The 17,024-nt window shown below is 40.2% G+C and overlaps 1 protein-coding gene across 2 annotated transcripts in view; it reads left to right on the forward strand.

The window, feature by feature from the left end:
- The first annotated feature begins 2,481 nt into the window (after positions 1-2,481).
- TMEM132C (transmembrane protein 132C) overlaps positions 2,482-17,024 on the forward strand; it is a 223,250-nt gene continuing 208,707 nt past the window's right edge. Inside the window, exon 1 of one of the 2 annotated variants that reach the window (XM_052797469.1) lies at positions 2,482-3,023. In XM_052797469.1, the coding sequence (XP_052653429.1) occupies positions 2,948-3,023 (76 nt within the window). In that variant the 5' untranslated portion in view covers positions 2,482-2,947. The remainder of the gene's footprint in view (positions 3,024-17,024) is intronic. The other variant, XM_052797470.1, reaches the window with a different exon arrangement.

Raw genomic sequence — 17,024 nt, forward strand, 5'->3', positions numbered from 1 at the left:
AATTTGGACTGTATCAAAGGTTAAGTAATGACATTTTCCATATTTTTTTATCTCAATGTTACGGTTTCCTGTTTCAGGACTCCATATATACTCTCCCTTGCCTGCAGACGCACCCCTTCTCTTGTTTTTGTGATTGGTGTTAATTGTTCTGTTGTTATAAATTGTTCACAGCAACCCATATTCTCATTATAAATGTATTAAGAAAGGAATTAAGTGAGGTTATTTGAATTTTAGTCTGATTTGTGTATTTAACTCCTTTGGTTTCCTTTGCAAATGCTAGCCTGAACAAATCATCTTAGGTATAGCTTTTATTGAACATTCTGGTACTGAAATAGTGTACCTACAACAAGAAATCAAATTTCAAAGGAATAAGAATAGCTGTAGCAAAACCTATTCTGTCTAGACTTTTTTACCATATTTATCACCTTGTTATATGACTTCTACTTCGTATCCATGAAAGTCTCTGCCAATGGGTTCTATGTGCAACTTCCAAAACTTTCTTCAGAGCATGTTATGCAAATAACATAGACACTCCAGTTAGGATTTCATAAATATGACATATCCTACTTGTCAATATTTCCAAATAATCTCGTGTTCCATCTAATTTACATCATATTGAAATTTTCTTCACAATTCAAAGACGACAACTGTTGGTAGCTTATGAATGATGATAGGATTGGGTTTTGGTCCCTTAGTAAATGTTGCCTTGGAAAGAAATAGCGTTTGTCTTCACTGTATCTGCTTTCTTTTACAAATCAGATGGATTGTATACATGCATTATCTACAAATTCAAGTGCAGGACATAAATGTTTGTTAGCTGCTGTGTTTTACTGTCGACTGCTGGATTCTTATATTTAAACTCATCTAACAAGTATTTGTAGTGTCTAGCAGAATTTACAATCGAGCAGAAGAGACTAAAGCTGTTACACTTTTTTGCACAAGTTTTTCACTGGGAAATGCTTCTTTACGTTCTTGTGAGAAAAAAATGTGTTAAAATTGTGTGATATCCTCTTTCTGCTTTTTCCACATTTGAATCAGCTGCTACTGACAATAAAATCATGTAAACCATGACCATATAAAGCATAATCCTGACAAAGTTCTCAGCAGTTCCTCATGAGAAATCTCTATGTTAAGGTACTCTTTCTTGACTTGGCTTATCAAACCAGGAACAATGTCTTGCACGAACAATAGGCTTTTTAGAATCAGCCAAAATATGTTTTACTCATTTTATTTGGGGTACTATCTAATGATAAACTTTGACACCTGTTTCAGTAACTGACCACAGATGGAGAGAACCCCACCAATTTTGGTTGATTAGCCAGACATAGAGGACTGGCTGTGAGTATTTGCCTGAAAGATCAGAGCCTAATTTCTCAGGATAAAAGCAGCAGGTTGTAAAAGAAGTCACTGTTTTAAGGCATTGCTTTGTCATAGAGTGAGGGAAGAAAGCTACCCGCTTAGGTGATTTCTGTACTTCTTACACTAAAATACTTCAAATACTCAATACTTCTTACAAAACTACACCTTGCTTGCTGTATGGCACAGCTTTAGCAAAGATTATTAAAAGTATGTTTACTGTTGGGCCACAAACGTTTACATTTTTTGCTACAAGAATGAGGAAGAGATGCCAGCCGAAGTTATCCAGGATACCCAGGTGAAAGCATGAAATTAAATGAATAGGAATAAAAATATGGCCTGTGAGTTATGTTTAGAAGATGGAATTGAAGAAGTGTGCGAAAGGAAAGGAAAAAACAAGAGGATGAGTAGGTAATGACAGGGCTGGAGCTGGATGAAATACAGGTGTGTCACGCTGTTTTTTTCATTTTAGGGTTTGCAGTGGGCTTCCCTCTGTCTGCAGGGAAGCGTACGTGCGCAATAAAGTCTTGTGTTTTGGTAAGGCTCTTTTCTTTTGGATTTCTACTTTTAATATATGTTGCTTTACAGCAGGACTTGAGAAAGCAGGAGTGCCGAAACGGGGCAGTGAGGTCAGTGATGGTCCCTCGTGTCAGGGAGGAATTTCCCTACTCCCTAGGGCCAGCTCTCCCTTCATTCCCGTGCCCCCCTCCTGATCTCCGCCCTCGGCCCCCAAACTGGCCAGCTCGCACCCCACGGCAGGACTCCCCTCTCTCCTGCCATGTCGCCTTGGCAAAAGCCCTTCCTCCCTTCGCAGCCCCGGCGCTCTGAGCGGCCGCCTCACCTCGTCAGCCTCCTCCCGCGGGGGGGTCAGCACCAGGGAACCGACACCCGGTCCTGCTCTCCCGCCCGCCCCCCCCCGCCTCCTCGGTGCCGGGCATCCCTCCCCTCAGCCGCCGCCCGACGGTCTCCGTCCCCTCAGCGCCTCCCGCCTCGCGCTGGGGGCAGCCGTAGGTAGGGCTCCCCCCGCCCGCCTTCCCCGCCGCGAGCGCCAACGGCCGCCGGCTCGAGCCCAACGGTCCCCCCTCCCTCCCCCCTCTGAGGGAAAAGTGTGTGTGCGCGCGTCTGCCGGCGGCCCCGAGATAAAGGCACGGGAAGCGGAGCCGGCTGGAGCCGCAGCGGAGGGCGCTCGGGTTTAGCGGAGGAGCGAGCCGGCTCAGCGGCCGGGGGACGAGCCAGCCCCGCCGGCTCCCCCCCACTCCGGCTCCCGGACCCTCCCCGCCCTCTGCTCGCCCGCTTGAAAAGTTTTGCCCGGGGAGCGCGGCGGTGCCGGGGCGCCCGCCAGCCTCAGCCCGCCATGGGTGCTGCCCCCCCGGCCCGCCCTCGCCGGCGCTAGGGCAGGGCGCGGAGGAGAGGGAAGGAGCGGAGCCGGCATGGGCAGGAGCCCGCCGCGGGGCTGAGCGGCGCTCCGGAGCGAGGTGTGCCTGTGAAGCTCGGCGATGGCGCGTCCGCAGCGGGCGGCGGGCGGGGAGAGCTAGCGGCGTCGGCGGAGCCCCCCGGAGCCGCGCCCGGGACGTGTCCCCGTCTCTTCGGCATGGCGGGGGCTGCCCGCGGCGGCGGGCCCCGTTGCCCGACTGTCAGCCTGCTCCTGGGAGCCCTGCTCTGCGGAGGTAAGCGGGGAGGCACTTGTCGCCGGGCGCTGCCGGGGCTGCGCGGGGCGGGGGGGGGGTGGGGGTGAGCCGGCTGGTGCTTTGCTGGGGCGAGGAGTGGAGTCACCAGTTGATCGCGTACAGGCTATGCTGGGCTGGTTTGCAGCTAGGCGGGCAGCGACTTGAACTCCTTCCTGAGCAAGCGTCTTGTTTTCCACCGTAGCGGCGTGTGGACTAAATTACTCCGTCCCTCCTTCTTTTCCCCTTGCCTCTTCTTTTCCGTTAAATCCTGCCTCTCTGCTGTTTTAAAATTTTGCTTCTCACCCCCCCCCCCTTTTTTTTTTCTCTCCTGTTTATTTGAATGGTAGGAAACCTTGCAAGATTGTATTTGACTAAAATGAGAAACAGGGAAAGTTTCCTTTTTTTCTGCCTCAACGATGATGATATTTACAAATGCGTCTTAATTATTGCGTTGTGTTAAAGGGATCCTCTCTATGGAAGAGGGTGTCCTAGTCCCAGTTTAGAACGGAATATGGGGAGCAGCAAAAGCTGTTAAGAGGCACCAGGAGTACAATGACAGTGTTTAGGAACAGAGTCCTTTAAATTATATCGGAGTTGTGCAGTGGTAGCTCTAGAGACTGGATGGAAGCCCTGTTACCTGGACTGGGCAAGATGCTTGTTATCTTGATTAAAGGGACAGCTGGGGAACAGGTTTGTCTTAGCAGAGGGGTCCTTTGAATGGTCTGCTGTTTTTTCTCATTGCTGAACTTCTGTGATCAGAGTCCCTTTGACAAAGGCAAATCTTCTCTAAAGTGATTCAGGAATGCAAATCATGCATGATCCAAACAGGGGTTTCTGTGCAGAATAGTAGGTGACTGCCATGTCTCAACATTTCTTGTTTTCTTGCTCAGACCATGACAGTTGTGGATGTTTTCCAAAACGATATCCTTCTCCCTCATTGGGGCGGATGGAAACTTGTTAAGCTCTCTGCAATTCCTGTTGTTGTTGCCATCCCTAGGAATAAAAAAATAATTTTGCCTTTTATCCTGTTGGTATTAGCAGTGCTGTTTGACTGACACAGAAGATTACTAATAAAAGACTCTTCACTGTTCAGTTTGGTCCAGTCCTGCCAACCTCTCTCTCAGGGTAGCTGATTGTAGAGGCAGCTGTGAGATATACAGAAGTATCTCAAGAGTGACGCAAGGGTGGAATCAGTAGCAATTCATAAAGGGACTTTTCCCACCCTGATCAGTAGGGAAAACAAAGTACTTGGCAGAAAATTGCATGGCCTCTTAATGCCGGTCATTTTAATATAGTACATTAAAATTAATGGGCATCCCAGTGACTCGACATGCTCTGAAAGTGCTGATGTGAAGAATCTAAAATACGGGTTTCTGTTTTGATTGCTGCAGCCTGGAGGTGAGAATTATATTAGCCTCGTGCTCACCTTCAGAGACTGCACAAGATTAAGACTTGTAAAGAGGGTCTGGCATTTTTCTGGGGCAGTATGTCTGTTCTGCCATGCAGCTTTGACAGTCACAAATACATCTTCTCCAATAAGCGTTTGCATTAGACTTAATATATTGAGTTAGGCACTGGTATATGGGCATTTTCTGTCTGAAAATATTTTTATAAGAGAAACACGTAGGTTATGCTGTTTCTTAAGGGTGGGAGAAAGTGCTACAGTGAGAGGTTATAAACAACCCAACCTCGTTAAACCATTTCTCTGCTGGAACCTGGGTCAGTGTTGACTCAGCCATGCTGTAAAAAAGTCAGTAGTGGTGCCACTGCTAGCAGCAGCTGCTGGGCGTTTCTGCGCTGCGCTCTTTGAGAATAAAAGAGAAAATACTACTTTCCTTCAGGGAAGAAAAGCAGAGCTTCTGAGCAGGGAATTTGCCTCTCAGCATTGCTGGGCACAGTATGATTTAGAAAAGAGCCGGTTAATTAAACTTATTTAAAAGGTGTTTGTTTGGTTTCCTTGTGAGGCCTTAACAAGCATTTAATTTGCGCTCCCCTTGTATATTGCACTCTTTTTGTTGGCGTGTTAGGACAGTGATTGTTCTTGAGAGCTAAAGTCCAACTAAATGAAAGTCACTTTATAACTTGCAAGCAAAAATGTTTGTAAATGTGCTGAGAAACTTGCTATTATAGACAAGTTGTCATTTGCTATTTGAAGAGCTATATTTACTTCTCTGAACTCATTAGCATCTCCTATCAGGCCTGAATTTCTAAGAAAATTCTCCTGAAATGTTGCCTTAGGCTTCAGTGTGCCATTATGCCGTGGTTATTATCTGGCCAATAATGTTAATCCATTCAATCTCAAGAAAGAAGCTTGGCATTTGATTTAAGCCATGCCTCTAGTCAGACCAGGATGTATAAAAAGTCAGTGTGCAAAAGTGCTCTTGCCTTTAGGTACAAGCACGTGTTTTACATACTAATTATTGGATGCCTGTTACCTAGGTGGAGAGTATGTGTGTGAAACCATATTTACATAAGTAAATCCCAAGCGTATATATTCCTTTCAGGAAATGACCTCTTTTCAGCAAAGTGCTAATGCATGTGCTTAAGCCTCTTTATAGCCAATAGGAGGTATTCATGACCTTGAAGTAAGATTTTTTTTTTAAATTTTTTTTAAATTGTTTTCTTGAATCAGAGCATAAATGCGAACGTAAGTGTACGGATTTACTTTATTGTATAATGCATAGGTAACTGGGAATCCTCGGTTTCATGTTAGCTGTGAACTAGAACAAGAATCATAGGAACTGGAAATACAGAATCTATTAAGTCCTAAAAAAGAGTTTAAGGATGCACAGCTAGAGGATTGATTCATTTGCACAAGAAGTACATATGTGCAAGAAAGTATTGAACGTGAGCAGATATTAAAGGTGCATGGAGTTACCAGAATTTTAGGTACTTAAGTGGTGTTGGAACACAAATGCAAACACAGTTGTACATCCAGAGGTTGGTGTAGCACCTGCTTTGGTTCTGCTCTTCTTTGTACCACAGTCATGTGCTACATCCTTGTTTTAGTTACACTGATGTGGAAATTGATTGAGGCTCTTTATTTTGCATATTGTTTCATTCCAATTTTAAATTGTTCAAGCAGTGAGTTTTTTTTAATATCTTATTTTGAAAGTTCCATAGCATGGCATACTCTAGTGTTATGGAAAACTTCCTACATTTTCTTTTTCTTAATTTTATTGCATTAGTGCTAGCTAAGCACACAGCAGGGACTTGCATTATGTTGAATTATAACTGCATGGAGTTTTGTAAGTGGCTAATATCTCTTTTGGATATAACACTTTCAAAACGGAGATAGTGCTATTAATATTCTAATTTACTTTGTTTTCATATTTGGTAGTAGATCTTAAAGTTTATTAGACACTGTACTTACGTAGTAAAATACCCAGTAGTTGTGTGTGTATATATATGTATATAAATGTCTGTTCAAGCATGCTTCTAAATGCATGACTGTTTGTTATAGGGGAACTAAGTATTTGTATGAAATGAAGTAATAAACAGCACACCATTATGTTTTCTTAAATGGCTAAATATTAGTAAGTATTGACAAACTGTGTTCACTGAGGTGAAAGGATGGGGATTTTATTGAGAATTGGGATTTCGTACTGCATTTTTCTTTTTAATCTCTACTGACAAAGCAGTAGTTCAGCACCACTGGAAAGGTGGCTTGTAAGGAATAGCTAGAAACTCTATGAATAATGGCAAATTTGGTATACAAACTTTCCTGGGTAGAGTTTTCAACGTTGTGCCCCTCTGCAGTAAATATCTCTGAGCTGTTGTTCATAACTGTGGTTGGGGTCATGCCTATTTGAGGCAGTTAGTCAAGAGGCAAATAAGTAAATGAAAGTTTGGAATCTTCAGAGTATGATCACGCCATTGAAGAGGTGTCAGAGATTTGTTGTGCTGAATCCCAATTTTCTTCAAGGCTTTGGTAAACCCTTTGATTTACTCATATGCTGCATGCCAGTTTGTGCTGCCGCACTGAGATTTTGGCAGTAGTTCACATCTGGCAGACTCCACTAGATGTGTCCTAGCTATTTTGAGAGAGACAAAAAGCATATTATGATAAAAGATGTAAAATAGCAACAAGTTGAGAGAACTTAAGTGTGTAAAGACAGTAATTGAAAATCATCTAATATGGATGTTAAAAAGCTAAACTGAGGATGTAAGAGAAAGCAAACACGTATTGTGGGTGACTTAATACTTTTCCATCAGTTTGAAGGAGACATTTACTGTATACGAGGTAGATTTGATGCCAAAGAAGAAAGCGGATTTGGTGAAAGGAAAGCTGTGTAGCACAAATCAGACCTTGCCTTTGCTGTCAGGAATACCACTTCGTTTCCTTCTTTCTTTACCTGTCTCTTATCCGCTGTGATTGTCATTTAGTTGGTGAAAGACTTCATCCTGGTTTGGCCACTTTGTCCAGTGGGACCTTTTTATTTGCTTAGTATCTAAACACTACAGTGATACAAATACAGGTAATATTTGCTGGTGCTGTAAGGTGTTATCTTAAGGTGTTTGGCTGAAATTTGAGTGCTCTGTCCTTCATAGTGATAAGCATTAACTTTCTGGCTAGAAAACTTGCTTTTGTCTAGTTCAAACTCTTGTTCTGACTTGCTCTTACAGGCCCGAGTCCTTTATATTTTATTCAGTCTTCCCTACAGACTCAGTACCCTAGCAAAACAGTTTCACAGTGTTCAGCTCTTCAAGCAGTTGTACTGTTTTGTGTTCTGTGGACTGGCTCAGGCTCTAGTGACAGATGTGACCCCTTTGAAACAGGGACGGACAAATGGTGCATTGAAAGTTCATAGCTTCTGCAGTCTCCTCACTTAGAGGTATCTGGTAAAAGCCTGCGGATGCATCTAGCTTTGGAAATAATTTCAGTCCAGTAGTGCCTGTGTCTGTTTTAGTTAGCAAATGGAAATACTCTCTCTTTATCTATTTGTTCACATTTTTTTGGGTCAATACACAGCCTCAGGTCACCATTTTTCCTTTCAACTGTATCTAGTGAAATGACCCAGTGAGTCTACTCTTCTATTTTCTTTCCTGTTCTAAAGCATATTAATCTATTGAACTTGAATTCCATAAACAAAGTGTCATCCCCATCACTAAAATTACAGGCATCTTTGCAGCACTGGTCAATTAGGTGAACTTTTCTTCAGGGAAGTACATTTTGACTAAGTGGTTCTTTGCCACTACACTTAAGAAATGTGCTAATGTCTTCCTATTGCATCACTGACATCTTGGGTCAGTAACTTTCTGCTTGGAGACAACCTTTTCTGGCACTTCTTTTGCTCGAATAACACCGATCATACTAATCGTAGTTCCACTGTCATTATCAAAAGCATTCTCTTACAACTGTGCAGTTTAGCAGCTTGACAGATGTAAAGAGCTAGACAACTCTCCATAAGTGGACACTTCTTTTATTATGTACTGCAGTAAGAATTTGATCTTGCCATCCGCTAGTGTTACAAGTGTCATGTGTAAGGTTAAACACTTTTTTTGTTAATTGTTTCTTCTCACATAATATTTTCCATTTTCTTCTACAATTGTTACAAAGTTTCTATAATTTTCTAGAAGGATAGCGAGAAAATTTTAATATTTTTATCATAAATAAATTAATGTCTGTTGCTACCAGAATTTCTGCATTTGGTGCTTTTAGTTGTGTGTTTCTCTTTAAGATCAGGAAACACAAACCTGCTGCAAGGGGAGACTGTAAGTGAACTGCCCTTTTCAATACTATGAAGCAAACACTAAGCCCCAAAACAGTGGTTAGGAATTTGACATTTATATGAAAACTTTGAAGTTAAATAAGAATGTAAGGGGGGGGGGGGGGTTGCTTGATAATGAAAAAAGACTTTGAAAAAAGTTTATGCTTTTTGGATGGAAAAAAAGACTTAATGGTCTCCTGAGAGCATCTAAAAGTCAGTTTCTCTGTACATGAAGAGGAAATCTTAAGTAAATAAAAGGTAAGCTGATATCCCATGATACTGATGCAACAGAGGGGTTGGTCCGCTAGATTCTGCTCGTTAGCTGCAACATGCAATCACAGAGTATAGATGTTGAAATATATCTACCGATACACCTAATGTTGTATTACTTATATAATTGCTGTATTTTTCTGCTTGATAAAATTTTTCAGCTGAGCAGTTCTTAATCTGAAAATATTTCTGAAACTAATATAATTTACAAAACAATTTACTTTTAAAATTGTGCTTGCGTCTAAAACTTACTTAGATAATTTAATATTTTTCGTGAAGTTAACTATTTCACATAAAATTATCATTTTGACTTATAGTAAATGTACTCAAATACAAACTGATAATAGCATAGATACTCTATAGAGTACATCATTAGTATTTTTCTTTAATACTGTTTTGATATTACAAAAATGAACCAGCTCTTTGTAACTGTTATGAAGATTTGCCATTCTAAATGACTTTTGAAAAGCATTTTAACTCTACATAACAATTTAATTTTTTTTTCTTCTGATTGAGAATGAAAGTACATTTCAAAATGTTAGTTTCTGTCCTTGTGAAATTCCATTTTCTAACCAGTTGTATTGCCTGAGGGTGCAGTTCCTTACCAGTTTGAGCCAATGTAAATTGATGCTGCCAGGTTTCTGCCCTCTCCCAAACTGAGCAACCCAACTGTCTTTTTGTGCCAACTCTGGCATGCCTCTAATTCCTCTGTAAGCTGGTTCAGGGAGATAAAGCACATAAAATACTTTTTTTTTAATATAAAAGGTAAGTTTGTATCACCTTGGGATCAACTTACTGCTTGTATAAGCAAAAAAGAGGATGGGCCCAGTGCGGGAGGGACAGCTTGAACAACTATGGTACTGCAGCCTAGCACTTGCAGTGGTATGGCTTTAATTTGTTCGTGGGACACTAAAAAAAGAGATTGTTACGGGAGTTGCTTACATTATATATCCAAAGCAGGATATTAAACGCTGAGAGGTTAGAGAACATGAGAGGCACTTGGTAAATGACGCAGCTTTGATTTCTGTATTGGGTGTTTTTTCTCATTTTGCTGATTCTGTATCATTTTGAACAAATAGAGTTGAGGCTTACATTAATGTATCACCATTTTCTCATGCAGGTAGAATGCACTTTTTGATGCTTAAGATAAAACTATTTTCCTGAACTTATACCAAACCAAATACACACCATCATCACCCCCCCCCGCACCCCAACAAAAAATGCCCTAAATCCCAACTTTCTTGCACTATTATTACAAACAGGACTGGTAGCACTGCTTCTTATTAGGATTGCCATTAAAAGAGATTGGTTTTAGTTTCTTATAAATTCCCCGACCAGTAACTGTTTCAGCTAAAATATTCCATGCCAAGCATCTGCCTTAGATTGAATACATCTTTTTCTTTTCCAAAACTTCAGCCAAGACTTCAGTGGTTTACAAGAACAGAGCTAGTGGAGGGGGGGAGGAACTGTGGATTTTCCTTTGTTTAAAAATAGTTGCTGACCTCTTCTTTGAGAAGCACTGATACGCCAGTGGAACTTGCCAGGAGGAGACTTGTGAGATTGTTGAGAAAACAGTCCATGGTCGATTTGAAGGGATGTCAAGTTAGCAACATCTGAAATAATGAATTTGCTTGTGACAAGGAAAGATTTGATGTGTCCTTACAGCTGAATTTTATGAAAATTGCTATGCATTGCACATATGCCGTGTCAGGGTGAGCTCTCCTTTCCTTGCAATTACAGATCTTCACTGCAGAAGTCTGACCTGGGCAAAGCATAAGAGCTGTGGGTAGGGGCAGTGTCCATCCTTGTGCTCTCTATGCTCCATCCCCTTCCCTAGCTGCAGGGAGATTTCTGGAAGAGGAAACTGCCTAATAGGAATAAAGAAAGGACAAAACTGGAGCTTAAGGTGGGGAATGAAACGGGCAAAAGGAGAATGGTGCAGGAAAGTGTGGTCTGAACTTTGACAAGGACAAGAATCAGTTTGGGGACAGGTGGGAGGGAGAGTCAGGCTTTCTGGGTAAGGAGGACGAAGACTAATTGGGGGAAGAGTGACAATGGAAGGTGGTGTGGAAGAAAAAGTGAGGATGCGGGTTTGCAGAAAGACGAGAACCTTGGGAGAGAAACACTAAGGAAAGATGAAGGTTGTGTAAGGGAATGTCTGAGGAAGCTGGGGGCTAGAACTGGAGTGACAAATGCACAGAAATATATTGGGGAGCATATACGGGTTTCAGTCGTGTTGATGGAAATAAGGATTCAGGCTTGAACAAAATGTTCAAGTACATAGCTACTAGAGCATGTTTTTTTTGGCAGATCCTGGGATGCAGAATGCATTCCTGTAGTAGTGGTGTATTGTATATAGAGGAGAAATAGTTAGACAGGTGGGGCGCAGGCCTACTGTAATGTCTTCCGTTGCAATGCCCATTGTAACCAGGTAGAACCTTCCTGTTGCCATCGGTGGATATGGAGTCAGGCCCAACTGTTTTCTGATTTAATTAATGATTTTAATTCTTCTTGTCTGCAGCTGAATTACTCTGTCAATCATTGTACAATGCCATTAGACTTGTCTTGAGACAGTGGAACCTAACTGACAGGTGGCCTGTATTTACTGGGCTGTTATAGCATGTTTGTTACATACACTCATCTCTAGCGCTTGCTCGGTTGTTGGTGTGTATGAGCTGGTGGAGAAGGTAATTACGCCTTATCAATCTTTATTCTTTTAAACCTGATTAATTTTGCATGACTTGGTGTGGTGTTTTTTCTTTTTAATTTCATATCTCTGTAGAAAGAGCCAGAATGTTTGTTTCTGCTCTGTAGAATCAAATGACCTATCACTCTGCTGGCATGAAATAAAAGAGTAGCAAATACAACAAATAACTACTGTGGAGAAGGTAATATAGTATTGACTTCTCAGTACCTGCTAATTTTCACTGATCGGAACATCAGGGAAAAGGGAGATTGAAATTGGCTGCCCCTTAGTGAGGGTGGATACCTGCTTGTGAATAGCATTAGCCTGAAAACTCAGGAGAGTTTCAGTTTTGCAACAGATTATGTAAAAACTTGTAGAGGAACAGTTTGTATTACACTTTTGTCATATTTACTATGAACTTTAGGTTGTCGTTCCTCACGTTTCTGCATTTTTTAATTATGAGTTTAATTTAGGATTTCTTTCTTACCTGCTTTGTTCTTCTGGTGGGTACTCTGAAACTTGATAATGTGTTTAACAGCTCCAGGTGTGCAGTATTCAACTGTTTAGATGGAAAAGATGCTTCTCTGTGTATAGCTGTAATTTGGGATTTGGACTTGTCATACAGAGTACGGGTAGCACAACTAGAAAAGGTTTTCTGGAGGCAGCATCTGTGCTATAAAATGCTTGTTCAGTGAATTTCTATGTGACACGCTTTGGCACTAATAGCCAAAGGGAACTGCACATGCCTAATGTAAGTGTAAAGCCCGTGCCTCTTGGAAAAGCTGATGTGACATTACATGAGTTTGTGATTATTCTTGACTGGGTCTCTTGTGTCTGTTCTGGTATGTCTTTATTGTATATCTTTGAATCTTAGTCTTTTAGATGACAAAGCTTACTATTAAAAAATAATAAATTGTGTTTTATTTGGCATAGTGACTAATCATTATATTTCCCATCTTTTATAGGTGTTCAAAAAGACAGTCTTTTATGAGAGATGCTATTGAGCTCATACTGTTTTAAATGCCTTTGTGCTTCTGTTGTTCATAATCATCCCATTGACAATTTCAGAAGGAAATCTATTAAAAGAATTCAGAAATAGGGAACTCTGTTCCCATATATTTACATTTAGCATGCCCTCTTGTCATTCCCTCTTAGTGAGAAAAGGGATTTTTTTTTTTTTTTTAATGGGAAGAGCAAGAAATTGTAAGTACGGTTCCCTTTTAATTATCTCTCCAGCTGTACATGCAAATGTGAATGCTTAGGTAACCTCTCAGATTTAATTTGTTCATCTGTAAAATGGGAATAACTATAGCACTTGATTACCTTTTTGTTATAATGTGCGTAGAAAAAATATATTCTTCTTTGGGGTAAAATTGTAAGCTCTTTTTACAATATCTGCAATAGATGTATATTTATAATGTCTGCAACTGATTAGATAGTAATGTGCGTTATTACTGTTTCATTTTTACCCAGGGAAAAAACCACTCTGATAGAAGATCAGTAGCACATGATGGTACTCAGCAATTCACTGGAGTTGCTCATTAGTCATATTTTTTATATAGATTCCATAAGCTAATGTGTTGTGCTTTGGAACGTCAGCAAACTAGTAGAATGAATTTTTCCAATTCTGTGTGACATAATGGAATTAGTAAATTCTCTTTTTTCCTTCAGAGTGTCACAAGCAGTCTGGAGATGAAAGGAGGGTGCTGACTGGTCTTGAAAGACAAACACTGGTCTGGAAACACCTATAGTGCAATGTCCATCTGGAAGGTCTTACTTTATTACATTATACAGTTATTCAAAGAACCATAGATTCATGGTGTTGTCTTGGCTATTTCATGGATTAAAGTTGGATGTCACTATATTTCAGGCTCAAAGCTTCACAAGTCCTCAAAGCTTCAGGCTTCCATTGAACTTTAGTCTTGGTTTTGAAAATTCATTTAGAATTAAATTAGCTGTAGTGATGAAACTGTGGCACTTTAATAGGAATCATCAGATGACATTTAAACATGATCATGTAGTGCAGTAATGTCAGAACTGGTTTGAGGTAAAAATCATGCCTTAGGCGATATTGTTCAGGAAAGTCACAAAATGCAAATAGTTTATTTGAAGAGTACATATATTGATTTGTTTTTGTTTGTGGAGAGGAAAAGGGTCCACTTTTGTCAGGAGCACAGATGTGTAAAGTTGGAGTTGAATCTACAGTTCTGAGTGCCTATAAAATTTTGGATCCTGATATAGACCCTGAAATGGATCTCTCAACTTCGTATATTGAATCAAACTAACAGTGGTCCAGACCCACTTAAACTTTAGGAATGTTCTGACCTTTTTTGTGCTTCGTGGCTCTTGCACCTACTGTCTTCTGTTTATCATTTAATAAGAGTATGTCAAGTTGAAGGCTTGGGTCACCAGTGCTTATTAGTTTCTCTTGACTTTTTGTAGTTCATTATTTTATGACTCTGGAATTTTCTGAAATTAAAGATTAGATTTTAATGTTAGAACCCATACGTGAATAACTGCCAAGACACTGGCATAAGCTGTTAGCTGATCAAGTTCTAGCTCTTGTAACGAAGCAAATTCTGCTCCGTGGGCACTCTGTCATGCCCTATGTATTGCAAGTGAAATCCTGGTCCTACTTATTTCAGTAGGAGTCTTGTCATTCATCAAGACTTCAACCCACATATATATTGCTCTGTATATATATATCTCTAACAATTCATGGTTGCTTGGTAAAGTGTCTTCAGTCCACCTCATTTTACCACGCAATTTCTCTTCCTATGAAGGGAAACAGATTTGATGAAGAGGACATTAGTGTCTTATTCACAGGCAAAGAATAGTCTTGTAGGGATTCTTCTTTTACAGCATTTACATATTCCTTTGCTGGAAGAGGGTGGGCTAGTTCAGGAAGCCAGATATAATTTGGCACTGCTAGAGCCTGTCAGAGTTGAAGTGATTTTTTTCTTTCTTTTTCTGCTAATTATTCTATGTTTATAAATGATAGGTGCAGTTCAAATAGTTCTATTTCAGCATCTTTCATGGGAGGATGGTTAAAACCATTCATCTTAGTCCATGTGTTCAAATAATTTAAAGTACATTTAATCCAGATTATTTTGCTGTTACAAGTAGAGGCGTTTAAAATATGTTTATCCTTGGTTACTTATTTCTTTAGAAGTGAAAACTAACATAATAATATGTAACCAGAATTTTCAGTTATTCTGCCCTGTGTTTTGCAGTAACCCTGCACAGCTTCTGGAGGCAGTGAAACTCAGACGTTTTGGTGGAAGTTTTGTCTGAAGTTTTATCAGCATAGCAGTTGTTCATTTCATCTGTGGCTTTATTGAATAATAGTTCGTGTAGTGGTTTCTGTCTTCATCTAATGCTGAGTATTCCTGAATGTTAGTATTCTTTCCACCTGATAGAGCTGAGTGATATGAAGAGGAGGGATGGGGGGTGGAAAGAAAGGGCGGTATTTTCATTAGTAGACTATAGAGTTTGAATGTTTTGGTTCTTACTGGTGGTTGGGGCTTAAAACTCACTTCATTTTGGGGTGTCAGTATTATTGTTCCAGTTATTGTTACTGGTGATCTAGTTAATGGTCTTTGGTGTTCAGGAGGGTGATTCATCTGACCAAATGTACATGTCTGCTTTAGAGTGAGCTGATTTTCTCCCTAGGTTTCAGCTGAAAGTGTTGTCCGTATCTTTGACTGTGGTGAGAACAACTATTTATCTACATATAGATGTTGATATTGAAGCATTGTAAGTATAGGTGAGATTAATTCAGCCCTTATAGACTTATTTTTCAAAGAGTACATGGCCCTGTAGCAAATCCATCCCGCTTGCACAGATTCAAACTCTAACTTAAGTATATAAGTTAAGATCCTAAATTGCTCTATGTTCCTATGATCATAGTAGAGTAACAAATGCTTCCAGAGGGTGATTCAGACTGATGCGATGTTTTGACTCCAAAAGGGCCTTTATTCTTCCATCATCAAAGTCTTGGACAAGTAAGGTCTGTTTTTAGATGCCTCAGTTATGTAGGATGAATCTGGGTGTACGTGACTGAAGTTGGACATGCAACTGAAAATCCCCCAAGCTTGAAAAATAATGAAACACACCAGTTAGTACTTCTGTGCATTAAATGACATAGCTGGACGGAGCTGGAAAGCTCCCTTTTCTGTTACCTCTGCTATGTTTTGTGGATTTGGTTATCCAAAGCTGTTACTCCAATATATGTCATCCAACCTTCCACCCTCTTAGGAAGCAAGTTGTGGGTTGCTAGGCTATGATTTTATTAATTTCTAATCATCTTTGAAGAAATATACTTGGACTTATATTGAAATTTAAATTCTGTACTAACATGGCACAAAAGTAAATAGCACTCTACATAGGCACAGGGTGAATATGACACCCCCCCCCCTCCCACCCCCTTGTAATTTTGAATTTGTCTCACCATATTTCAGATTTTAGCTCCTCTTAACTGAAAATGAAATTAAACAGTGTGAGCTTTTGGGAAACTGTTTTGAAGAAACAGAAAATGCAAACCATATGGTATACTCACAACGTGAAGACTTAGTGAAGAAATCTTTCTTCATTGGAAGAACGAACTCTAGTGGGTTTACTAAACAACATTTCAAAGCCGTTTGAGATGAAAGGTCTGTGGTCTAACTCATTGCATATGTGATATTTCCTGACGGATTGGTGTTATATTGAAAAAGAAGTCAGGGAAGTGCGGTAAAATTGAGGGGTTTTTTGGTCTGAACTGGTAGTTTAAAAAATGAGTTTAATCATAATTTTCTATCTAAAAAGTGGCAGATATCTGTATATCAGAAAATCACATCTAGATTAACTGTTCAACACTTTTCACTGTAACATCCTTTTAAAACGGGACTTTCTCAAGCTGTAACAGTTGTAGCTGAAGTTTTCCATGCCGCATATTTTCTGACTGATTTGGAAAAGTTTCTGTGAAGTGGCTTAGTTGTTTCTGAGAACAAAGCCAGCTAGAAATCCTGAGTTCTAGCCAGCTAGAATCATTTCCATGAGCAGCACTAGTTGGGTTAAATCCTGTGATTTTCACTGTTAGAGGCAAAGATGGATGGTGTTTTCCTTAATCTCTCTTTCTGAAGTGATGATGATGTATGAACGCTAGCATTCATTTTTACTAAGTAAGATTCATGACTGCAGATAACTCCTGCAAACATGTCCCTCCATTAGAAAAAGGCACATAAAAAAGGGGATAAAAATATTTTTGAAGCTGTATAGCTTTTGGTCTAATTCCATGAAAAATCTATTCAAAGTTGCCAGACTTCTAAGTCTGAAAATTGGGTTTAGTCTATT

The sequence above is a fragment of the Harpia harpyja genome, chromosome 9 (genome assembly GCF_026419915.1).
Source record: "Harpia harpyja isolate bHarHar1 chromosome 9, bHarHar1 primary haplotype, whole genome shotgun sequence".
NCBI classification, from domain to species: domain Eukaryota; kingdom Metazoa; phylum Chordata; class Aves; order Accipitriformes; family Accipitridae; genus Harpia; species Harpia harpyja.